The sequence below is a fragment of the Lipotes vexillifer genome, unplaced genomic scaffold, assembly GCF_000442215.2.
Source record: "Lipotes vexillifer unplaced genomic scaffold, Lipotes_vexillifer_v1.1 scaffold902, whole genome shotgun sequence".
Classification (NCBI taxonomy): Eukaryota; Metazoa; Chordata; class Mammalia; order Artiodactyla; family Lipotidae; genus Lipotes; species Lipotes vexillifer.
Window position 1 is genome coordinate 110,473 of NW_006794304.1, and position 24,657 is coordinate 135,129.

General features: G+C 41.7%; 1 protein-coding gene across 1 annotated transcript in view; it reads right to left on the reverse strand.

Annotated features, from left to right (window-relative positions):
• Positions 1-2,760: 2,760 nt before the first annotated feature.
• The window catches only part of SLAMF1 (signaling lymphocytic activation molecule family member 1), a 33,479-nt gene continuing 11,582 nt past the window's right edge, over positions 2,761-24,657 (reverse strand). The window contains exons 4-7 of the mRNA XM_007467101.1: positions 14,308-14,406; positions 9,510-9,583; positions 4,862-4,954; positions 2,761-3,434 (exon numbers count right to left, since the gene is read on the reverse strand). Of these exons, the coding sequence (XP_007467163.1) occupies positions 3,384-3,434; positions 4,862-4,954; positions 9,510-9,583; positions 14,308-14,406 (317 nt within the window). The 3' untranslated portion in view covers positions 2,761-3,383. The remainder of the gene's footprint in view (positions 3,435-4,861; positions 4,955-9,509; positions 9,584-14,307; positions 14,407-24,657) is intronic.

A 24,657-nucleotide genomic window follows, 5' to 3' on the forward strand; every position in this document is an offset into this window, starting at 1 on the left:
GCCCAGTAAGGAATATCCATCAATGTCAGGAAGCATTTTTGATTGTACTGACCAGGGACAGGGGATATGCTACTGGCATCTAGTGGGAAGAGGCCAGGGATGCTGATAAACATCATATGATGTACAGAACACCCCCATTGTCAAGCAATTATCTGGACCAAAATGTCAATAGTGCTGCAGTTGAGAAACCCAGTATAGATTTGCTCCACAAGGGGAATTTGGAGAAATTCAGGGAAGGCAATTACCCTGGCAGTGACAAAAATTAAACAATCCTTTAAAAACAAGTTATCTTCTTCATGTGGAGTATGACTTCTGACCTTCCCCCTAGGATAAGGACAACCTCATACTTCATCAAATCAAATCAGCCACCTTCAGTGCTTCACACCATAGCTATAGAGACACAAGGTCATGAAACATGTTTTGCCACACTGCTATGTTATACATTCTCTGGGCAACACAAAGACAAAAGTGCAATTTCTTGGATGGACTGTCCATATTTTACTCATTTCCAGGAGGTAGAAAGAAAATCTTGAGGAAGAGAAGTAACTTACTGTAATCAGTGGTTTCTTAGTCACGGCATATGGACCCTTTACTAATCACATCCTGGTCATGTGACTAGAGTTAGTGTCCTAAGGAAGCTCAAGGTTATGCCCAGCTGTATTTCAGAACCCCAGCCCCTTAAAACTGAGAATGGGCCTGTTCCTCCTGAGTTCTTCAGAGTTCAGATATGCTCAGTCAAAATAAAACTTCAGAGAAGAAACACGGGGAAACCAGAAATTGAAGTATCAGTTTTATTTTAAGCCTGAGGAAGAAGAAAACTTCAGCTCATGCACAGTGCCTTAGGGGAAAATTGGAGAATGGTAAGAGAATAATCTGAGGGGTCCTCTGCTTTCCCACTTGAACCTGGGACCTGGTGATGCAGGACATACATCAAATGTTGTTTGAAGAATGGCTCCAAAGCCTCCTAATCACAGCTGTCCTCCCAGTGAGCTATTGAGTCTTGTCAGGGAATTTTGAGGGGATAACCTCTTCTTTCCCCCTTTGTTTCTGCCCTTCCATCAGGTAGAATTCAGCCACAGGAAAACCCCAAATGTTGGGAACTGAGCTGTTAAAACAATCTGAGTTATAGTAAAAGAATGATTGCTCATAACCCCAGGGTTTACAAATCCTGGTTAGTAGCTCCTTGGTTTTTCAGTATACACAGTTAATGAGCCTAAGATTATACAAGGGTGGTATAGTGGACATTGTGTATGTGTGTGTGTGTATGTGTGTGTGTGTGCCTGTCCAGCATGGAATATCACTGCTTGTGTTTGGGGAATTCCCTAATTCATAAGAGACAGACCCCACCACCACCACTGCTATGAACATGGAAAATGCCATGTATTCAATTCCCAACCTCCCTTGGAGGTAGAACATGGATGTGTGACCTAGGATTGGCCGCTTGGTCTGGACTCTGATTTAGAAACTAGAGATGAAAAGCTGAAGAATGGACCCTGGAGATGTCACTTTGGTACAGATAGTACAACAGCAATTTGGAGTTTTCAAGTCCAGCTGAGGCAGGGAGGGAATGATGGAGTCTGGGTCTAGTGCTGGGAGGACAACAGCAAAACAACTGGTGCCCAGCATTGTCATCCCTGGGCTGGGTTTGTGATTTGGGCTGTGGCCCTAGTCACAGTCCAAGTCTCCCCTTGCTTGCTCATTTTCAAACCATCATTTTACAGAACCTCCTAGCAGTTATCTGAACCAACCAGTATCTTTTCCATAGATTCCTTTTCTACATAGAAAAATGCGGAGTCAGTTTCTGTTCTTCACAAAAAAGAACACTACTGCATTGGTTCCAGGAAGTGGGATGCTCCAAACAACAGAGCTAAAATGTGAACTGATTGAATAGAGGGGATAAAGTACAAGGCTATAAGGAGCTCAGAGTTTTGAGCTGGAAAGTTGATGACTCTTATTATATGGGTGTAAGACAGTTGGTGATTTCTTAAAGTGCTCATTAGGGTCACACAAGACCCTATCAGACAGAAGTGCTTAAATTGAAGAAGGCCTATCTGAAAGCAAGAATAGAAGGGAAATAGGACTTTAATGGAAGAGATTCTTTCTGTCTGCAGCCAATAATTTAAATTATTAAGCATTCAATTACTTGAAACTGTTGGGCCAATATATGTTATTGTCTACTTCAAGATACATTTAGTGACGGGGAGAGGTATGCAAGGATTAAGAAGTGTCTGGTAGAGACCCTGAGGATGTGAGGCCATGGATGTAAAATGGACTCAGAATCAGTTTGAAGAGTCTTAGTTGAGGCTCCAGGTTTGTTGTTCAACAGAGTAAGCAGAGAACTAGGATTTAAAAATCATTTGGGGAAGTGAAAAGTCACTCTGGGACAAGTTCTGATTATCCCAAGTTCCTTTGTAACAACATCACCAAACACTTACCACTTTTCTTTTTTCTTTCTTTTTTTTTTTGGCGGTACGCGGGCCTCTAACTGCTATGGCCTCTCCCACTGCGGAGCACAGGCTCCGGACGCGCAGGCTCAGCGGTCATGGCTCACGGGCCCAGCCGCTCCGCGGCATGTGGGATCTTCCCGGACCGGGGCACGAACCCGTGTCCCCTGCATCGGCAGGCGGACTCCCAACCACTGCGCCACCAGGGAAGCCATACCACTTTTCTTTAAATCTGAACATCATTTGCACAAAACTGTACTTTTAAGAATCTTAGATTTTTTTTCATTCCGTTATTCAAAGCTCAGAGACCTCAAAGTCATATTTTCAGTTTATTGACTCTTAGCTTCCAGGTTTTACAAATAAAATACTTTATTAGCTTCCTTTATGGAATAATCTCAGAGTGTTTATTAATCTCATTGAGACAATAATCTCATTGTCTATCCAGAGAGAGAAACTGAGGCCCAGAGCCTTGATCAAGTCTGCATGGTGATTGGGAGCAGCTCCCAGACCAAGGACAGGCAGCCCAAGTGTACGCTGTTCCAGACTTTGTGGCTGGTGGTCAGCTGTCTGAGATAGGTACTAGATGTCCTGTCCTGACTTTCTGCCTTTGGCTTTTATTACCCAATTGCAGCAAAGAGCGAGACACCTCACTGGACTGGCATTATCCATTTCATCTGCTACACCACAGAGATGGAAAGCTATTCCAAGCAGCTCTCTGTTCTGAGCCTGTGCCTCCCACTGAGCAGGCTAAGTGCTTGGGAAGCCTCACTTCCTTATTTATTTCACGGGTAGATGTGGGAGAAACATCACCAGGGAATCGATCTGAGAAGAGTACAGATGTGTAGATGTCACAAGAAACTTGGGACTTGGGACCAAGTTCAGTGTTTATTTTGGCTCCTCCGTATTCCTTCAGAAAGTCCCTTCACTGGATCTGTGGTGTCAGCTCTCTGGAAGTGTCACGCTGGCATATACTGTGATGGAGCTTGATTCCTGGGGGCAAAACAGAACAAGTCTGTGGGTGGAGGGACCAGCACTAGGTTCACAGGCTACAAATGGAAACAGTGATGCTTAGAAAAAGGAAAGCGTCTCAAGAATCCTGTAGCATTGCAGCTTGCTCAGGGTCTGCCACAGCTGGGTATTGCTAGAGGTAGCACTCAGCTTCCCAGACTGCCTGCTCACCCACAAGATGGGTTACAGCTCCCTTCAAGCATATGCATGTCATCAGGGAGACTAGGAGACCTATCCCAGTCATCTGAGGACCTGCACTCAGTTTAGAGAAGCCAAAAGAGTTCTAAATTACTGAGCTTTAAAAAGTGGGGGGGATTAATGAGACCCAAAGGGAGAAGAAAGAAGTGGTTCCTGCAAGAGAGGGATGGGGAAGAGATGAAGATTGTGGGCAAAGACTTCTCACAGGGAGAGGAGATTCAAGAGTCTGAGACAGAAAGAGACAGGAATGAGGGAATTTAGGTGGTTTTGCTGTAAAATGTGAAATATACTGAGTGCTGTGTTTCTTCCCCAAGAAAACATCATTAAAAATCTACATTATTTAAAGCTTTTAAAGTCAGATTTATGTTTTTACTTCCCTTTGGATAGGAGAGTGGTCTGTGAATACACCTCAAGGTGAAGATGAGGCATCCTCCCAAGCATTGCTGAGTATGTGTACAGTAGGAGCTTTGAGGAAAATGGGTTAATGTAGGCATTTTTGTGGCCTTTTGATCCTCCATTGTCTCCTAAAGTGCTTTATTTAATAGGGTCCAAATAAAGCCAAGATTTTAGCCCAGAATTTACTTCTGTTCGTTTAGTAAAAGGAAAGATTCCTGTCAAGTAAACTTAATCCATGCCGATCTTGCAATGGGGTAGAACAGGTGGGCCATGTGTCATACTCTCTTCTAGGCTTTACAGCTATGCAGAGTTCTACTCCTAAATGTTCTGATTAAACAGGGATGAATGGAGACTAGGCATGAGCATTTTTACAAAGCTCCCCTGGCAATTCTGTTATGCAGCTGGACTTGAGAACTCCTGGACTCAAGGTGCGATTCCTGAACTTAAATGTGCATCAGGATCACCAGGAGGATGTTGTTTTTTAACATGAAGATGCCTGGTTACCCACCATAGACATTCTGATTGAACAGAATCCTAGGTAGAAGGTCCCAGGAACCTTTATTTTTAACAAATATGCCAGTTGATTCTGATGTGACAGCTCTCAGAGAAAGCCTGGTGAGCAGAGAGTGAGCAGAGACCCCATGTAAGCAGCCATGAGGGGTTTCCCGGAAGCCCTGCAATTGAGGCTGCAGATGCTCCTTGCTACCTGCTTGCAAGGGCCTACGTCTCCCATTTCAGCTCTACACAGGTTCCACCCTTTCCCCTCCTCCACCTATTCCCTCTCTACAGAGAGGAGGCACAGAGCAATGCCTCACCTGGACGGGCTCTGGCACAGGCTCTGTGGCAGCAACATAAATGGTGGTGCAGGGGTCCTGAGCTGGCAGAGAGTCAGGTTTCTTCTGAACAGACTACAAGGGAAGCAAAGAAAGCAGGAGATTAGCTGAGCAGCAAGTTATTCCCCATTCAACTTTCCCCATGGAGAAGCGTAACATCAAGAAGTTTTGCGTTAGAAAGCTCCTTGGAGTCATTTGGTCCAGCCTCCTTCCCAGGTGAAAATTCTCCCCCAAATTCACTGGAACTCAATTCTCTGGGCTTTGCTCAGACTCCCCGAGTGACATCTTGGAGCTCACAGCCTTGTGAGGCAGCCTGATTCATCATTATCACTTCCCAGATGTTTTAAACATCTTCCTCACAGTGAACTGAAATTGGTGTGGTTCTTACATAGGCAGTTGAAGGCAACACGATTTTTAGAGTATTTTAGTCTCACTCATATCACCCACAACATGAAATACTACTATTACTCACTCTAATATGGTTTCTCATCAATTCTCTTTCCTGTCCAAATATTGAACTTAATAATAACCACACATGTGCGAGTGTGTTAAGGTTCACCAAGTTCTTCACATATATCTTCCCATTTGTCTCACAACCACTCTTTATGTTAAATACTGTTACTCACATTTTACAGATGAAGAGGCTAAAGCCCAGAAAGATTTAGTACTTTCCTAATGTGAACATGCAAGAAGTATCAAAGCCAGGATTTTAACTTAAAATATCTTTTAACTTAAAGCGCATGTATTTTCCATTATACTGTTCTTCTTTGGTTACCCCAACTTATAATGACCTCTCCTTTACCTAAATTCCTCAGGTACCCAAAGTCTAATTCACACATTACGGCACTTAACTGTACACTGGATTTAAGACACTCTGATATATTTACATATCGCTTCTCCAAATAGACTATCAATTCCTTGAGAAATAGCCTATGTTTTCTTTGCATTCCCCATGTAACAGTGCTAGGCACATAAAAACCTTCAGCTGATGTTTGTTAATGTTACTTAGAATGAATTAAAATTCACAATTCAAGGACGAAGTCAGTGTAGGCATAAATTGAGACCCCGTCCCTCTAAGATGGAGACAACATATCTTATGCCTGGAAAGTCATCTTTTCAACATACTTGGGGGCACTGGTGTAGGATAATGCTATTCTCTGCCTTTCCTGGACATAGAACAAGCCTTAAAATGGAAGCACATGGGTTATAATGGGAGAGAACTTGGAATCTTGTCATCTGATGGAAGAGATAAGAATTGGAAAACTTTACTGGAGGAAAGAAGATTCAAGGTGAGACATGATCTTTCTCTTCATATATCTGATGGGTTGCCATGTAGAAGAGGAATTACATTTGTTCTGTACAGTCTGTCAGCTTTAAACCAAGGTTGGAATTTTTAGGGTAATATTTTGGTTCAATATAATGAAGATCTTTCTAATAGTAAGAAGTGCTCAAATGTGGGATGAATTACCTTGAGAGGCAGTGAATTACTGGAAGTGCTTGGGGTAGAGCAGGGCTTCTCACAATTTAATGTGCATTTGAATTACCTGGAAATCTTGTTAGAAGTCTGGTTCTATTTCAGAAGATCTGGGGTGGGGCCTGACTTTTTGCATTTCTCATTAGGTCCCAGGTAATGCTTTTAGTAAAAGGTCCTTTTAGTAAAAAGGTCCTTTTAGTAAAAAGGAGCTAGCCAGCACTTTGGAAGTAATGTTGCAGAAGATAATTCAAGGAGTGATTGGGTAAAATTAAAGATCTAAATAAAGGAAAGGATGTATCATTTTGTGAATTGAAAGACTCAATAGGAAAACATATATGGTCTTTTGAAATTGATCAATGCAGTTCTAATTAAAATTCCAGCAGGATTTTAAGGAGGATTTTTACAAACTGAATCTAAAATATATAGATGAAAATGCAAAGGACCAAAAATGGCCAAGAACTTGAAGAACAAGAACAAGTAAAAAGATTTGTTTCACCAGATATCAAACTTGTAATAAATCTGCAATCACAGATTTGTTAAGACAGTATGGTTCTGGTGCAATTGTAAAGAAATAAACCAATGGAGCAGAATAGAGAACTTCAAAATAGATCCACACACAGATGGAACCTTGATTTATAATGAGGTGGCACTGCAGTGAGGCAAGGACAGTTTTTAAATATAGTCAATAGGATATCCATATGGAAAAAAATAAAACTTGACCCATCTCACACCACACTCAAAAAATCATTTTCAGGTGCATGGCAGATATAAGTTGAAAAGATAAACCATACAGTTTTTAGAAGATGATAGAAGAATATCTTCATACCTGGGAGTAGAGAAAGATTTCTTAACTGGAATACAAAAAGTGTTATCTTTTTATAACACAAAGGAAGAGATGACGAAATTGTTCTACACTAAAATTGAGAACTTTCCTTTATCAGAATGTATCTTTGAGAAATTGCAGAGGCAAGCCACAAGATGGGTGAAGGTATTTGCTAAAATATAACTGCTTAAAATGTTTAAAGGCCTTATAATAATCCCACCCAAAACAGACTGAAATGCAAGGGAAAATTGGCAAGAGATTTAACAGTCACTTTAAGAAAGAGGATATTTATACAAATTTATACAAATTGTTCAACTTTCTTAATAATTAGAGGAATGCAAAATAGAACTATAAAAAGACACATCCAAAAGAATGACTAAAATTTAAAAGACCAATAACACCAAGTTTTGATTAGAATGTGTAGCAACTGAAACTCTTGTATGTAGTTGCAAAAATGTAAATTGGTACACCCACTTTGAAAAACAGTTTGGCCTTATCTAATCAATTTGAGGATATGCATACTCTATGACTTAGCAATTCTACATTTAGGTATATCCCCAACAAAAATATGTGCACATATCTACCAAGAAGCACACATATGAATATGAATATGAATGGCTGCAATTTTCATAATAGCTTCAGACTGGAAATAACACAAATGTCCATCAGTAGTCAACTGGAAAAATAAACTCTTGTATATGTATACATTGATATTCCATAAAGCAATGAATATGAATGCACTATATCTAAGCTCAAAGACATGCATGAATCTCATAAAAGGTAATATTGAGCAAAATAAACTGTACACAGGAGGAAAAATGCTATAAGATTCCATTTTTATAAAGTCCAAAGGGGAAAAAAAAAAGAGTAAACTGTATTTTCAGAAAGTCAGGATAGGGAATCTTTGGGGAGGAGAGAGAAGATAGTGATTATGAGGCACACAAGGAGGTCTTCTAGGGGTGGAAACAGTGTTCTGTTCCTTGATCTGGGTGGTGGTTTTATGGTCCTAGAAGACTCAATACTGAAAGATATAATTTCTCCTCAAATAGATCTGCAGATTCAATGTAATCTTAATAGGATTTTTCCCCTTTCTGTGATACTTGAGAAGCTGATTTGAAAATACATATGCAAGTACAAAGGGACAAAAACAACCAAAAGCTCTTGAAGAAAAACAAGCTGGGGAGACTTGCTTTACTAGGTATCAAGATGGGGTAATTCATTGAGCTGACATTTATACACTGTGCACTTTTTGTATGGATGTCATACTTTACATTAAAAAGAGGAGTGCTAGCAACATGGGATAGAATAGATAGGGAAGGCACCATGGTTAAGTTGAACCTGATTACCTAAATATGTATATGCAAAAGAGGTTGCTCTTGGGACTCATATATTTAAATGGAGTTTGGTTCTCAACGGTGGTCATGGCCTGTGTAATAAACCCTTCAGGCCACTAGGGGACAGCAGAAAGAAGGGCTTTGTCCAAGAGTTTATCTCTGGTTATCAGAAATGCATTTACTGTCATCTGATGCAATTTTCCAAGGTGCTAATCAAAGCTGTCTTTACCTTCACATCTTTTACTCAAGAATTTGCCTTCCCCTACACCCTGAATGGCCATTTTCTGGCCTATACATCACCTAGAATTGCCTTCATGTCTGAAAAACTACAATATCTTCATATCTAACCATCATTCTTTAGCTTCCCTCTTACTTCTAACTTATCTGCTCCTCAACTTCATCATGACTCTAGTTTTTTAAAATCCATCTCTTCTGTTTCAGCACAACCATCACTCCGTCACAGTTTTGCTTTCATCTGCTGCCTACATACCATCTTCCATCTCACCAGCCACTCTCTAGGCAGAATCCTCAAGATCTTCCTTCCTTGTCTCTTTGATGTTTGCAAACTCTTAAGCTTGGATCAGACCAACATGTCACACAATAGCCTTTCTCAATCTTCCCCTCTCTCCTCAAGCCGGCACCCTTTTCCATAGAGAATGAAAGAGTTTGATAACAGAGAACCGTAGACTCCTAGAATGCCAAAGCTGGAAGGGTTCATACATCATGTTTCTAGCTTCCTCAATTTTTCCTACGAAGAAACAGATGACCAGAAAATTACCCAGTGTTTCCCATTATTTCAAATAATAAATAGTCCCATCTAACACTGAAGTTAATGTCCTTTTAGAGAGCTCTTGTTCTTGACTTCTGCTTTCTTAATTTCCTCTGCTTCAGACCCCATGTAGAACCATGAATGTCAGACATGCAAAGTGAACTGAATGGCCAGGGATTCCATGGGAAACATGACAGGTCCACCCCAGACAAAGACAGTATAGGACTTACACCTGATTTCTGGACTTGGGCATAGATAGTAAGGCTTTTTGCTTCCATTGTTGGCTGGTAATTGTCTGTTTTACCTGGGGAAAAGAAACCATAGTGGTTATCTCCCTCTGGTCCCCAGCATGAACTCTCTGCTCAGACCTGTCTGGTCTTTACCCCCCATTTCACACCCACCTTCCCCAGAAGTACCACAGGAACAAGGCACTGAGTCCCAAACCCCGTGCACATTTGACATATGACATTAGGTTAGTTACTTGATCTCTCTTGGCCTATTTCCCTATCTGTAAAATGGGATTGAAATACCTGCCTCACAGGGCTGTCGTGATGATTACATGAGATATTACTTGTAAAGTGTATAGAACAGTGCCTGGCACATAGTGTTAGGTGTAATCGTTAGGTGTAATTGAGATGCCATTCAATTATTTTGATCTCTATTGTTTGATGTGCATATCTGATCTCCTAATAGAATTCTTTAGGGGCAGGGCAAGTTATTTATACCTCTTTTGAATTCTTTAGCTCATAGCATGTTGGTTCATTCACAGCTTTCTCACCTCCCTGTTTCTGGGGGACTTGGTGTATGTGTAAGTGGAAGGGGTGTAAGGGGGATGATCTGCCTAGGACTATTTGGAATAAAGCTGCAGTGTCATTCTAATGCCTACCGTCTTTTTTTGCTCAGAGCCTAGGGTCTCTGGAAATTAATATATTGCAGAACATTTAAATTTTTAACCGGTTTTTAAATTTTTTCTTTTTAAATTATAGGAATAATTCATTTTTGTTATAAAAATTTAAATAATAGAGAGTAAAAAGTATGTCCTCCTTCCCCCATTAACCAGTACAATTTCATTCTCAGAAGTAATTGCTTTTAACAGTTTGATGTATATCCTTCCAGATCAGCTCTGTACAATGGAACATCATCTTTGATAACGGAAATGTTCCATATTTGCAGTCTACTATGGTAGCTGCAAGCCACAAGTCACTACTGAGCACTTGAACTGTGGCTAATGCAACCGAGAAACTGAATTTTAAATTGTTTTTAATTCTATGAAGAAGAATGTATATATATATATGTCTAACTGAATCTCTTTGCTGTACAGCAGAAATTAACACAACATGGTAAATCAACTATATTTCAATTAAATTTTTTAAAATTGTGTTTAATTCTAATTAATTTAAATTTAAACAGCCACATATGGCTGATGACTACCGTATTAGATGGTGCAGTTCTGGACACTTGCTATACTTATACAGATATTTCTTCTGCAAATACAGTCATTCCATACACTTCTCTGTAACTTGACCCTTTCACTTAAAATGTGTTGAGGACATTTTCCATGCTAGTGCAGTAGACCTATCTCATTCTTTCTAATGTTTTGTGATATTCTTTGGATATATCATGTAGCAGTGAGAAGGATGGAGGGTAAAAAACAGACGGGAGCAGGGAGGCCTGTTTTGAGACTATTGCAAAGTCCAGACAAAAGCAATGGAGACTTGATTCAGAGGAAATCACATGAAGTCTTTTGGGTAGACTTATTTTAACACCAATTAATTTATTCTCTTAAAAAACTAGGAGCATGTCTCTGAGGGAATAGCACTTAGGAGAGGTATATATTTATTTGGAAGGGAAAGGCCTTGTATGTATGTACGTGATGAAGGTGCTGCATGAGGGGGTGACACTTGGGAAGGAAATGATGGGCAGCCGCTGGGAAGCTCGAAGAATTCAAAGAAGCCAACGTATGGTTTTCCTGTGCATGTGTGGGCATGGAGTACCTGCCTGGTGGTTCCAACTTCACTTTTTTGGTCAGCGTTGATAACTGGCTGAGGATGTGTGTGTGGGGGGGGGAATAGGGAGGGAGGATAGGGTTTGGGGTGATCAGAGGAGATAACAGAGGGGGCACAAATTAGTTCTGTGAAATACATCCTTCAGTTCAAAACCATGAATGTTTGCACAGTTAGAAGCCCCCACTCAGCACTGTCCTAGGTGTTGTAGGGGAACAAATAGTGTAGAGAACAGACATTGGTCCTTAAGGACTTTCAGTCTTTTAGGTAAGCTCAAACTGAAAATTACAATTGATGGGACAGTCCTAAATAGTCAGAGAGATGGAAAAGGCAAGGCTGAATGTTGCTTCTCAAAAAGACCACTGGATCAAGATAATTCAGCCTCATGCTTTTTTTCCCCAATGCAGAAACAGGTTTTCAGGAGCCAGCTCAACTCTAGTCACTAAGGCCTTAGGATCTAACGAAAAAGGTCTTGACCTTAGAATTGGGGCATCCACCTTCTAGCCCTCATTACCTGTGTGGCATTGGACAACATGTCATCTCAATGGTCTCTTCTCCTACCATAACTGTAAAATGAAGTCATAGTCGGTCTAATATCCTTTTCAGCTCTCATCTGAGGCATAAAGTTGTCTTATGTTACCCTAACCTCAAGTACTTTAAATCTGTTCTAGGTGCTCTTCCCATATCCTTCCAGCGCTGCCCTCTGCTGGCAATAGGGATTAAATATTCATGCTTACATTAAGAGATTAGTCTTTCTGTGTGTGTGTGTGTGTGTGTGTGTGTGTGTGTGTGTGTGTGTCTATCCATCTATTTATCCATCTCTCATCCATCATCTATCTATGGAAGCCATCGTGTTCAGCGCTTTCAGTGTATTGACTTATGGATCCCCACAACAATACCATGAAGTACATAATATTATCCCCATTTTGCAGATTTGTTTGCATTTCGTTTGATCACAGAGCTTGTCAGTGGCAAAGTCTGCATTTGAATGCTAAAAATCTATGTTCTTATCTAGTGCATCTCCTGGACACGAAATTTCCAGAGAGTCCATCTGAAAACCTTCAGAGTCAGGCTGCATTCTGGGTGTGACACCAATAGAAGTTGGCAACAGAATCTCTTGAGCAAAGTCTTATGGGGGTACAGCAATTAAGTATAAGCTTTTCCCACAGACTTAAGGCAGGGTTTTGTATGTTCCTGGTTTACAAGGAATACACAGTGATTAGAAACAAGGATGGGTACGTGTTTGGGAAAAGTAGTAGAGAATTGTAGTGGGGCGGCGAGTGCTATTCCCTTCAGAGACAACCATGTGATGAGCAGGATGTAGTCGAGGAAAAAGTGCAGGTTAGGATCCCAGGACCTTCACTAGCTGGGTTAATGCAGGTATGTTAATCTCAGTTTTCTCATTGCTGGTGTTTCACTGCTTCCTTATTGTCTAAGACAAATGTGGTTGCCCTGGCCCATCCCCATAGACTCTTATCGTGATTTCTGTCTGCATTGCCGCACTCCCCCCACTCCTCCCCAGCTACCTCTTAAGTGGAGGAAATGAGACAAAGTAGGCGGCTTGCTATGACCTAGATTTTTTTACATAAGCAAAAACAACATCAGAGTGCTGAGACAGGGCTTTTCCAAGAAGGTTATATGTGGAGAACACTGATCTACTTGAGAATGAGATCGGCCATCAGATCTGTGGTGTGAGGATCAAGTTCTATTCTCCCCATGGGAAGACCAGCCCAGGGATCTGTCCTGATCGTGGGGCAGGATCTTCTGATGCTAATGTGAGTGGGTGGTGGGTAGTGTGGCTGAGGGGAGCACATTGCCCAGGATATTGAATCATAGGACAACTTGGAGGTGAGACCAGGAGATACTAACTCTAGGCATTGAAACTGCAAGGGAGTAATTGGACCCTAATGGTTTCAGTCTACCCTGGGTAACTTTCCATAGCTATTTAGTTTGGCTTTAAGTGACCTCATGAATTGCACACTTGTCCAAGATGAGTCAGAATTTGTGCTAAAATGGTAGTAACGTGTGTTCTCTCTGCTGTCTTCTGATAAGCTGTGGGCCTTCCTAGAGGAACACGCCCTGGTAGTTGGGACACATAGTTGCAGCTCTGATTCCCTCACCAATCAGCTGGGTGACTTTGCAGGAGTCAGCCTCTCTGTGCCTTGGTTACCCCATTGCTAAGTCACATAGAAACAACTATACCCTCCTTTTCTCAGAGGGATATTGTAAGCATAAAAAGAAATTATAGGGACTTCCCTGGTGGCACAGTGGTTAAGAATCCACCCACCAAGGCAGGGGGCATGGGTTCGAGCCCTGGTCTGGGAAGATCCCACATGCCGTGGAGCAACTAAGGCTGCATGCCACAACTATTGAGCCTGGACTCTACAGCCCGCTAGCCACAGCTACTGAAGTCCACATGCCTAGAGCCTGTGCTCCACAACAAGAAAAGCCACCTCAATGAGAAGCCCGCACATCGCAACGAAGAGTAACCCTCGCTCACCGCAACTAGAGAAAGCCCGTGTACAGCAACGAAGACCCAACAGAGCCAAAAATAAATAAAATAATTAATTAAAAAAAAGAAATTATAGGAAGGTTTCAACCCTTGGGTAAAAGCATCCTTTTTATTATTAGTCAGTAGTTATAACTTTTCTGTTGAACAAGATTCAAGGGTCCTCTGTATTCTGCTCCTAGTGAATATTTTAAGCTTCTTATCTGGATCCCTTCAGCATCCTGTACACACTTCTGCTGCAGTGTTAGTCATATATACTGAATTTAATTATCTGTGTTATGTCTCCCATATTAAATACCTGTGGTTCATCTATCTTTTTATCCCCACAGCCTACTGTGGCGGGATCAAGCAAGACATGTTGAATGAAACTGAATTGAACAAGATCCCAGGATATGTTTATGTAGTGTTTTTGCAAAGGCATTGCTTGCAGAAAGCCACAGTGGTGAGGGCAAGTGCTTGTGGGGAGAGGTCCCCTGCTTACCACAGGGAGTCTGATAAGAATCTATTGTCACCTACCTCTTCTTCTCAACAGTAGTATTACCACTTGCAGAATCATGATGACACCAACGATGACCCCTAAGAAGAGCCCAGCATACAGTGCCCATTGTCTTGATTCTGAAAAAAAAGTCAAAGTGCAGTCTCAAAAGTGCTGTGAGTTTAAAAACATCCCATGCAGAAGTGGGGAGACCTAGCCTCATGTTTTCTGTCTACATTCTTCCTTAAGGGAGACATTCGATCTTATGGTTTTAGAGATCAGCTTTAGACCACTGAAGAGTTCCAGATCTGTTTTCTTATCCCGATTTCTCTCACTACTTTTGACTTTCATACTCCTAATTTCTTTAAAGATTCTTCTATTCAAATGTTTTATTTTTCACTTCACTTTAGACAGTTTACCACATGACTAAAATTAAACTTATCTTGGTTTTCTCTAAGTCAACTTCTCTGCTCAGTTTCTCTGTTTTTAAATTTCTAATGTGTCCTGTATCCATTTTGGTAGAAAGAGCATGATGGCTGCATGTGCTGTCCCCATACTCCCACACCATTCTCATGAGACACTGGGAGGAAGGAGGATCTACTTATGTTTTTTAAAAAATAAACATAATAGTGCTATTATTGTCCTTCCATGCAAATAACTGTATTGAACCCACTAGACCTGAACTGAAAGAAATGCATGTAGTTTTCCTCTGAATCAGTCCTGTGTTTGATATTAGCACTAGAGTACATCACCCAGTCTAAAAATCAGAGTCAATTTTCATTTTTTCTTCTTTGCTCCCTTTATCAAATCCTTCTGAACCAGGAGCAGCACTTTGGAAAACAGTGGGCGAGACCTCTTACCCCAGTAAATAAGACGTTTGGCTCAATAAGATAATAACAGACAACTATTGAGCATTTCCAATGGGCCAAGCTTTTTTTTTTAGTGTATCTTGTTTAGTAATGTATTTAATCCTCACAAAAATCCTATGAGGTAGATACTCTTCTTACTCCCATTTTATGGATAAGGAAGCTGGCACAGAGATCCTCAAGAACTAGAGGTTGGTCTAGGAGTAGAAACATGGCTGAATACTGAAGACAGACTTCTTGGAGAGTCAGGGAGACTTATGGGCTTGGGGTAAGATACACCAGGATAATTAATGGTGGGGGACAACCCGAAGCACCACTAGGGTTCTAAGTAATAGCATGCACGTTCTAAATAGAATAATACCAGGAGGTAACATTAATGTGTAAGGGTAACTTATAAGGATGGTTGTGGAACCAGCCTGCTTGTTGTTGAACTTATGATGGATTTGTTGGGAAGAAACTGAAAGGAAGAAATAGGTAGGGTACAAAGGGGTAGAGTGCTTGCAGACAGAATTCAGATGTTTACAGAGTTAAACAAAGATACAGACTGAAGGCTCAACAAATTGATGAAAACGCACCCCACCAAGATCCAAGTGGGCCTTCAGCCTGATAGATAACCAGAGGTTGCCTCCTGGGTTTGAAAATATTCTCTTTTTCTTTCTAGGTTTTTCACACATCGTCATCCCAGGGAATCTCACTGAACTGGTTTTGTAAAAATCTTGATGATAGTGTCTCTTCCCAGAATTAAACATGTTTTAACCCTGCCAGATACCAACTTCAGCCGTCATTTGACCCCTGATCAAAAAAGCTAGGGAGCAAGAAGAGAGTTGTAGTAAGACTCCTGAATTTATATAAAGCATGAAATATGAGCACAAAATCACTGCTGAGGCTAGAATTGCCCTGTGAGAAGCTGTACCCTGAGTAACCACTCTGAATGGCTTATGGTTGCTGAGAACTCACTTCACAGATGTGTGTGTGTGTGTGTGTGTGTTTTGTCCAAGAAACAGTGAGAGACTGATTATTCAGATAGATGTTGCCAACACCAGAAACCCATGGAGAAAGCTTTCAGATCCTAAGATAAAGAAGCAGAGCCAGAAGCCTAAGTACCACCAGGTTTCATCAGCCCATGGAACTGACCCAGCAAATAGTCATAGTAGCACTTAGTATTTCAAGACTATTTCCTCTTTTTTCTTCCTTCATGTATTTTGAGACCTTCTAAAACAATGGTTAATTTAAGAACAAACACTGCAACTATTTAAGTCGTTTTAAAAAATACTAGTTCTCTCAAATTTCATTCAGATAAAAATGAAATAAAACCAACAAGGTGGTGCATCTAAAACTAGAAAATAGCAAAATAAATAAATATGTAGATACATACATAAAATAAATTTAAGAAATAGCAGATGACATAAGTGCATCTGTAGCACTTCTGCCAAGTGAGATTTTTTCCTGTTGCTGACAGCTCACCTGCCCACCTACTCACATAAACTAAAAATGATGGGGACATATTGCTGGTCCAGAGAACACAATAACACCAGCCCTCTCTTTCTTTCCCGGATCTCAGGAGGATGAAAGCTATCTGTTCCACTTGTCCTATGACATACATGACCAGCTTCGGTCAGTCCAGCCAGATCTGAGAGGAAACCTGGCCACAGTCCTGAAAGATATTTCAGAAGTCCAAGTTTTCTCCTAGTCTTTGGATACAAAGTAATATGAATCTACTGGAGGATTTAAGTTACAGGACCATGGACTTTTGTAACCTTAAAGGAACTGTAGTGCTTATCTCACCCAGCTCACTAATTTTATGTTGAGGAAACTGAGACTCAGACAAGCATACCTAGAGTCACAGAAGCAGGTGATGGTTGAGCCAGGTGACATAAGACCTGCAGAATTTATAGCTTGTGTTTTAGCCTGTGGTGGTGAGGCCTCCACATGGAAAGCAGCAGAAGGCTGGGATGCCTGGGAGACCTCGTGAGTCAAAAGCCCTCTGAGGTGCCAACTAGTCCCTTCACCATCTTGCAACCAACACCTGTGCATGTGCTCGGTCCTCTATTCTCCCTCCCACTGCACCTTCAGCAGTTCCCCCACACACACACTGCTGAGTCCTGACCCCCCAGGCCAATCTTACTTCCTCTGTGTGACTTTTCCTGACCATTCCATCTCCCATTCTTCCCTCCCCCTTGGACTCTGAAGCACCTTGGTTTATGTCCTACATCTTAGAATTATGTCTGCTGTGGAGACTATTTTCAGTGAGGGCATTTGGAGCCAGACAGATGGATTCAAATTCTGGGTCTACCACTTGATAGCTCTGTGACCTCAGATAGGCTGCTCCTACTCTCTGGGGCCCCTGTTTCCTCATCTGCAAAATGAACATAAAAATATTCAGTTCACGGAGTTGTTCTGATGAACCAATGAAATAATGTATGGAAAGTGCTCAGAGCAATGCCTGCAATCCAGCATGTGGTGAATAAATGTCAACTTCACTTGCCTCAATTCTCTAACTAGCTGCTAGGGTCTTGGAGGTCAGAGACCACCTCTTTACTTCTTTTGCAGCTCTCTTACTACTTGACACATAGAGGTCCTTGGTAAATTCTTGCTTGTTGATTATAAGGACAGGAGATAGGTTTGATCTCAAGTCCAGAGGGGTCCCTGAACATCAGTGAAGGATGGATGCCTCAGCACCATCATGTCATTTGCTTATGACTTAATTTCTCTATCTGTCTACCAGGTCCAAATATTTCTACACTTGGTGCTCATCTTTTTGGTGCTCTTATTCAATTATGATATGTATATGGAAACTAAATGTCAGAGACTCTAGGCTGTCAGGAATTTGGGTAAATATGGACAAAATGCTACTTTTACAGCTTGGTGGGGTCAGGCTGCCCATGATTTCTGTAATTTCTGGGAATAACATCCTCATGGTCCTCTTAGTTTTCTCTCCTGCAGCTCTACTTCTTCTAGTCTCAGCTGTCCTGGGTGCAAGGTACAGTGCCTTCATCAGTTTCTACAAAAAACAAAACAAAACCAAAAAACCTACACTAAGAATTTTGTGAGTTCAAATCCTCTAGTGTAGATTTGAAAGGTCACAAGGAGCAGATTCCATCATGAAACAGGCAGCTTCCCACCATCTGACAGGCTCAGACCCTCTTTCTCTTCCTATATCTGCACAAGCAACATCTTCCCCCATTATAATACAGAGCTATCTAACCTACAGCTGGATTCTTTGGGGGAGGGGTCTCACCTTCGGCAGTCTAGCATTTATGAAGCTACTATCCTAAACAAACTCTGTTCCCTTCCAAAGAGGAAGTCTAGTAGTAGTTTCCTTAATATGATCATACTTTTCTACCTAGTAGCTTCTGAGTCCTATCTAGATTGTAAACTCCTCAAAGGTAGATGCTGTACCTTATGCTTCATATGCATTACCCTTTCCACATGACACAGTGTAGGGCAGGAGGGCACTCAATATAACTGTGATGGACTAAGTGAATTTAGAGGCAATAGAATGAAGCTTGGAGAATTCTGTCATGTCCCTTTTGTTAAGAATTATCAGAGCACTAAGTATGAGAAAGTCTGGGAAGGAATGCAGAGTCACCTTCTGAATGGCCCAAGGCAGGAGTAGAAGGGAACAAGAAATGACCTATTTGGCATGTGTTTTATTATAACAAAATGGAACCAGGAAGAAGGTGTGCATCTGTGCTCTCAGCACCATCTGTGTTCCTATTTCAAACCACCATTTCCTGTGGCAGAATCTCCAGCTCTCCTTCTTTTTGCTCAGTCACGTAGTGAGGCCCCTCAGGATGGCAATGCTCGAAAATCAGGCCAATATTGTTTTGGAGTCCACAGGTCCCATTCTTCATCCACAAAAAAAATGTTATCTTAACATTCTTAAACAGGAGGTTTGGGACTTTTTCTCCCCTGGAGCCTCTTAGAGGTAGTTGAGCAGGCTGGTTGATAACTCCAGTACATTTTATGAAGAGTTCTTTGCACAAGTCTCCACCCCTGGTCTTCTATTAGATTGGCTGTGGTTTAAACCTGATAACTTGGCACATAAACATGCATCCAAGGAAAATGCTGAAAGGCCTTTTTTATCTCTGAAAGTCTGCTGCCACAGAAACACAAAAGGTCCTCTCTCTCAAGTCCCCAAAACTTTATTCTTTAAGGCAGGTAAAGAAGAAAATAAAAAGAATCTGAGAAACAAATGTAGCTCACCCCAGGAGTTACTGAGACGCTAACGTAACCGTCTGAGAGTGCCAGATCTCCTTCCTGCCTTTCATGTGGTTCTGTCAGAAAGGCCGCCTGCCTGGAGCACATCAACTTGAAGGAGTCAACCATCTTCAAGAGACATCTTTTTGTTGGTGGAAGTTTCCTCTCAGAATTGTTAGTGGGGGAAGGGTTGTCCTAAACCATACCATACACTAATTTAAGATCTGGGACCATCGAGGTAAAAATTATTACAGAGTTCACAGCTTCCAGAAAAATCCCTTGCAACTGCCTATCCTACCCAGCACTGTGTTACAGGGGCTACTAGGTGTGCCTCCAGGGGCATTTTCATTCTCCCATGACAGTGCAAGTCTTGTCCAGTCACATGGCTGCCCAGCTAAGGATTACATTTCTCAGCATCCTGTGTAGCAGGTGTGGCCACGTGACAAGGTTCTGGTCCATGAGAAGTGTCCAGGTTCCATCCTTCCAAGATTGTTGCCATGCTTCCTGGATTGGGAGTACCAGGGAGAAGGACCTGCTCTGTGCATGGAAGAGCTAGGTGACTCTGTAACAATGGGAGCTCCCTTTTGATGAAATGGCCTTGTTAGAAAGGGGGAGCCCCCAGAACATACTGGTAGGTGTCAGCTTTTCCTTCCACTGAGCTAACCCAGACTTGCTGAGCCAACTCTTTGCTAATCTGCAGAAAGGGGTCCTCTTTTCAAGATGAGCTTCCAGGGGTATTCCCTTTGAGTTGAGCTATTTAAGGTTTAGTATTACTCATTCTTGCACAGAGAGAACTATTTCAGAACATGGTCATGAAGGACAGCAGCATGTCACACACTGTCCAGTGCTGGCCCACATCGACATGCACTGCATGACCTAGGAGAATGCTTGGTAGCACCCTTGGAAATGGACTTTGCAGTAAAGAGGCATCATAACAATAGACATGAAGGTGTTTCTTGCTGTAAAACACTGAGATAGCAGTTGGAATAAAGATTTATATATGATGGAGAGCCTAGACAGTTGTTAGAAAGAAAAGATTTTGAGGAACAGGGAATTCCCTGGCAGTCCAGTTGTTAAGATTCCACGCTTCCACTGCAGGGGCCCCTAGTTCCATCCCTGGTTGGAGAACTAGGATCCCACAAGCCACGCAGTGTGGCCAAAAAATGAATGAATAAATAAATAAAATAAAAATAGATTTACCTTTAAAAAGAAAGAAAATATTTTGAGGAACAAATATGTTCTTTTGCAGTTTAGTTTGAGTACTGATGAGAAGCAGTGCTGACATCATGTCTCATTTGCTCTCATCACATCATTAACCACTTTGAGTTTTTCATTAATGAAAGTGAAAAATATCTTAAAATCACTGTCCTCATTATAGATGGTGAAGTGACCTCTAATAAACCCTCACACCCCACCACTTCAGCCCAAGGCTGGGGTTTCCCTTGAATGGAGTCTTTGTTAAACAAACAGCCACTGCTCTGGTTCAGGTCTCATCATCTCTTGATGGGTGACTGAAATAATGGGCCCTCCTCATAACTAGTTTCTCTTTCTTCTGCCTCTTCCCCATCCCAATCTATTCTCCACACCACTGAATTTTCTCTCTGAAATGCAAAGCTGATCTTGTCACTCCTCTACCTAAAACTATCTATTAGTTCCCATCAGGACACTATAGGATAATACAGAACAAGACCCAGTTATATCTGCCTTTTCCTTTTCCTGGAATGTCTTTCTTTTATCTGCTTGGGTAATTTCTACTTGTTCTTCAAAACTTTGTTTATGTCACATCCTCTGTGATGCTCTTTCTGATTCCCTGAGACAGTGTCAATCATTCCCTCCTCTTGGTTAACTGGCACATACTTCTGTTTTGCACCTTTTGCACTACCAGACCTGGGATAATTAGTTATTTATAGAACTATTCCTTCCTTAAGGGCAAGGACTGTGTCTTTTTTTGTCTTTGTGTTCTCAGCACCTAACACAATGTTGGAACATAGTAGAACCTCAGTAAATGTTTTGTCTAACTAAGCACAGTATTTTAAAAATTAGTGACATTCATTTGCAAACACAAATCAATGAACTAACAAAACTCTGTTTTCCATATTTAGGCAACCTGGTTTACTGCGAACGGCATGCCACAAACTAGCTGTGTGATTTGTTTCTGACATGCTGTGGTTCCCCATCCCTGGAGGCAGGGGAGGGGATCTTTACTTGTTTTACGGGTTGAATGTGTTTCCCCCCAAATTCATATATTGAAGTCTTTAGAATGTGACCTTATTTGGAGACTGGGTCTTTACAGAGGTAATCAAGTTAAAATGAGGTCATTAGGGTGAACCCAAATCTAGTCTTACTGGTGTCTTTATAAGAAGAAGAAATCTGGACACGCAAAGAGACACTACGGATGAGCATGCCCAGAGGAAAGACTGTGTGAAGACACAGCAAGAAGGTAGACATCTACAAGCCAAGGAGAGAGCCCTCAGGAAAAACTCAACCCTGCCAGCACTTTGATCTTGGACTTCTAGCCTCCAGAACATGCGAAAATAAATTCCTGTTATTTAAGCCACGTTGTCTGTGGTGTTTTGTTATGGCAACCCTAACAAACTAAGTACAGGTGGGTCCTAATCCAACACTACTGGTGTCATTATAATAAGGGGAAATTTGGACAGATATACACATAGAGGGAAGACAACGTGAAGAGACAAAAGGAGAAGACAGCTATCTCCAAGCCAAGGAGAGAGGCCTGGAACAGATCCTTCCCTCAGAAGGAACCAATCCTGCCGACACCTTAATTTTGGACTTCTAGCCTCCAGAACTCTGAGACAATAAATTTTGCTTATATAAGCCACTCAGTTTATGGCATCTTTTTACAACACCCCTAGCAAACTAATATACCTTGGTAACACTTTATTAGCATTTCATTTCTTATTCAGGTACATACAAACTGAATCATAGAATATTTACTCTGGAAGGATGTCACTAGTTCACTATTTTCATTTCACATATAATGAAACAGAGGCCCAAGAAAGTGCAGTGGCTGCTGGGTATTTGTCTTAATGCCTGAGCTGAGGTCCTGACAGGGCTTTCCCATGGTGCCATGTTTCCGCTTCTTCTTTTCCTTCCCCATCTCAAAAAAGCCTGCTCCACACCCAGTAAATCTGGTCACACTAGGGCATACTTGGTCCTCAAAGTGACTTAGATGGGTAAGAGCATTTTTTTTTTTTTTTTTTTTTTTAGTTTTTGGCTGCACTGCACGGCATGCGGGATCTTAGTTCCCTGATCAGGGATCGAACTTGCACCTCCTGCAGTGGAAGCACAGAGTCTTAACCACTGGATCACCAGGGAAGTACCTTTACATGCTTCTTTCTTTTTAAAAAAAATTTATTTATTTATTTTTGACTGCGTTGGGTCTTCGTTGCTGTGCGCAGGTTTTCTCTAGTTGTGGTGAGCGGGGGCTACTCTTTGTTGCGGTGCACGGGCTTCTCATTGCGGTGGCTTCTCTTGTTGCAGAGCACGGGCTCTAGGCGCGCGGGCTTCAGTAGTTGTGGCGCATGGGCTTAGTTGCTCCACAGCATGTGGGATCTTCCCCAACCAGGGCTTGAACCCGTATCACCTGCGTTAGCAGGCAGATTCTTAACCACTGTGCCACCAGGGAGTCCCTATATATTTCTTAAGAATGTCCTGAGCTAAGTGCCCCTAGGCGAAGCTTTATGGCCAAGACTTTGGAAAACATTGATTAAATTCTCATTAAACTATATTGAGGAGCATGAAGAGAATTACTCCTCTTTTCTGAGGTGGGTCAGGGTAAAACATTTGGTGCCCTGTCTTTACTCTAAGAGGGTTGCTACGACCAGAGAAGGAAGTGCAGGGGTAAGGGCTACTACTTCCTCAGCCCTGAGGGAAATACACACATTTTTATTATGATTTATAAGGCATTTAAAAAGTGTATTATCTGTTCCACTAGTACCTATGAGGATTTCAGAATCAGACAACTCAGCTCTGCCCCTTGCTCTGTGTGTGACCTTTCCATATCTTTGTTTCCTCATCTGTAAGGTGGGGATACTAATACTATTTGGTTGCTGGGAGGATTAAATGAGATGCCACATACTGACACATAGTAAACAATTAAGACCTTTCAGCTGTTATTATTTTAGATAAAAAATCTAAGTCTTAGACAGGTTAAGTGGCTTATCCTTGTGAGTAAAAAGGGTAATATTGGATCTAGGACAACTAGGGCCACATTTTTTAAACTCCACACTCATGCAAGACTGCTTTCTTGATCCCACCAGCACATTCTGAATAGCTGTGGGCAGAGAGAGAGGTCTGAACTGGGGGAGGAGCCTGTGAATGTGGCTTGTGTGCAAGGTGGGCAAGCAGCCAGACACACTGAGTGGGTGGACAGGTGACCAACTCTGCCATGAATGGCTGGGGGAGGAAACAGGCAGTTGGTTAGGCTCACCAACGAACTCTCAGATGCAGAGACCAGGTAGATTTTCCCAGCAGTCCCTCTGGAATACCTCAGGGGATTCGCTGAGTGGACATGCTATGCTGAAGGGCATGACCTGGCTGCATTCCCCTGTCCCTGGATCCTTGGTCATCTGGAAAAGCCCTCCACATATACACCAAGTCTACTGTGGGCAGGAGTCTCCTTGGAATGACTCTTGTTTCCCCCCAGTGGATGCAGAGGGAAGAATGTCAGAGCACAGGTAATACCTGGCAGGGCCAGCACCCTGGTTCTTCTGTCCCTGAACCTACCTGAGGCATGGACACAAGATCGATTAATGAAAAGGCTCAGTGGTCTATCCTGTTTCCAGTCTCAAGTGGTTAGATGAGCTTACTTAATCAGCCCTTCATTCCTTTTGATAACAGAATAATGATGCTTTATCTTTCCAGGGAAAGATCTGTCAGAAGATCTAGGTTTAAGTGCTGACTCTACCATTTATAAGCTGAAGAAACTTGAGGAGGGTACTTACATGCTATGAGCTTAAACTTCCTAATTTGTGAAATGAAGATGATGACAACACTTTTCTGATAAGACCATTGTGAGGATCAAGAGATCATAAAGTTGAAAGCGTTTTGCCAATAATAAAGTGCTCTATGATTTATCATTCTCCCAGACTTCACAGTCTAGGTTTTAGTCAGAGGACTGACTACCCTGGCCCTCTGACCTGCTATGGGATTCACAGTACATTTCATGAAATGTGGCCCTTTATTACATCCTGCTTTTCATTATTGAGCACGTTTCATGTCTTATCTTTATAACATGTTGATGGAGAGCAGAGGTCATTTACCATATCTATTCCCAATTTTCTACAGCATAGGTGATTGATAAAT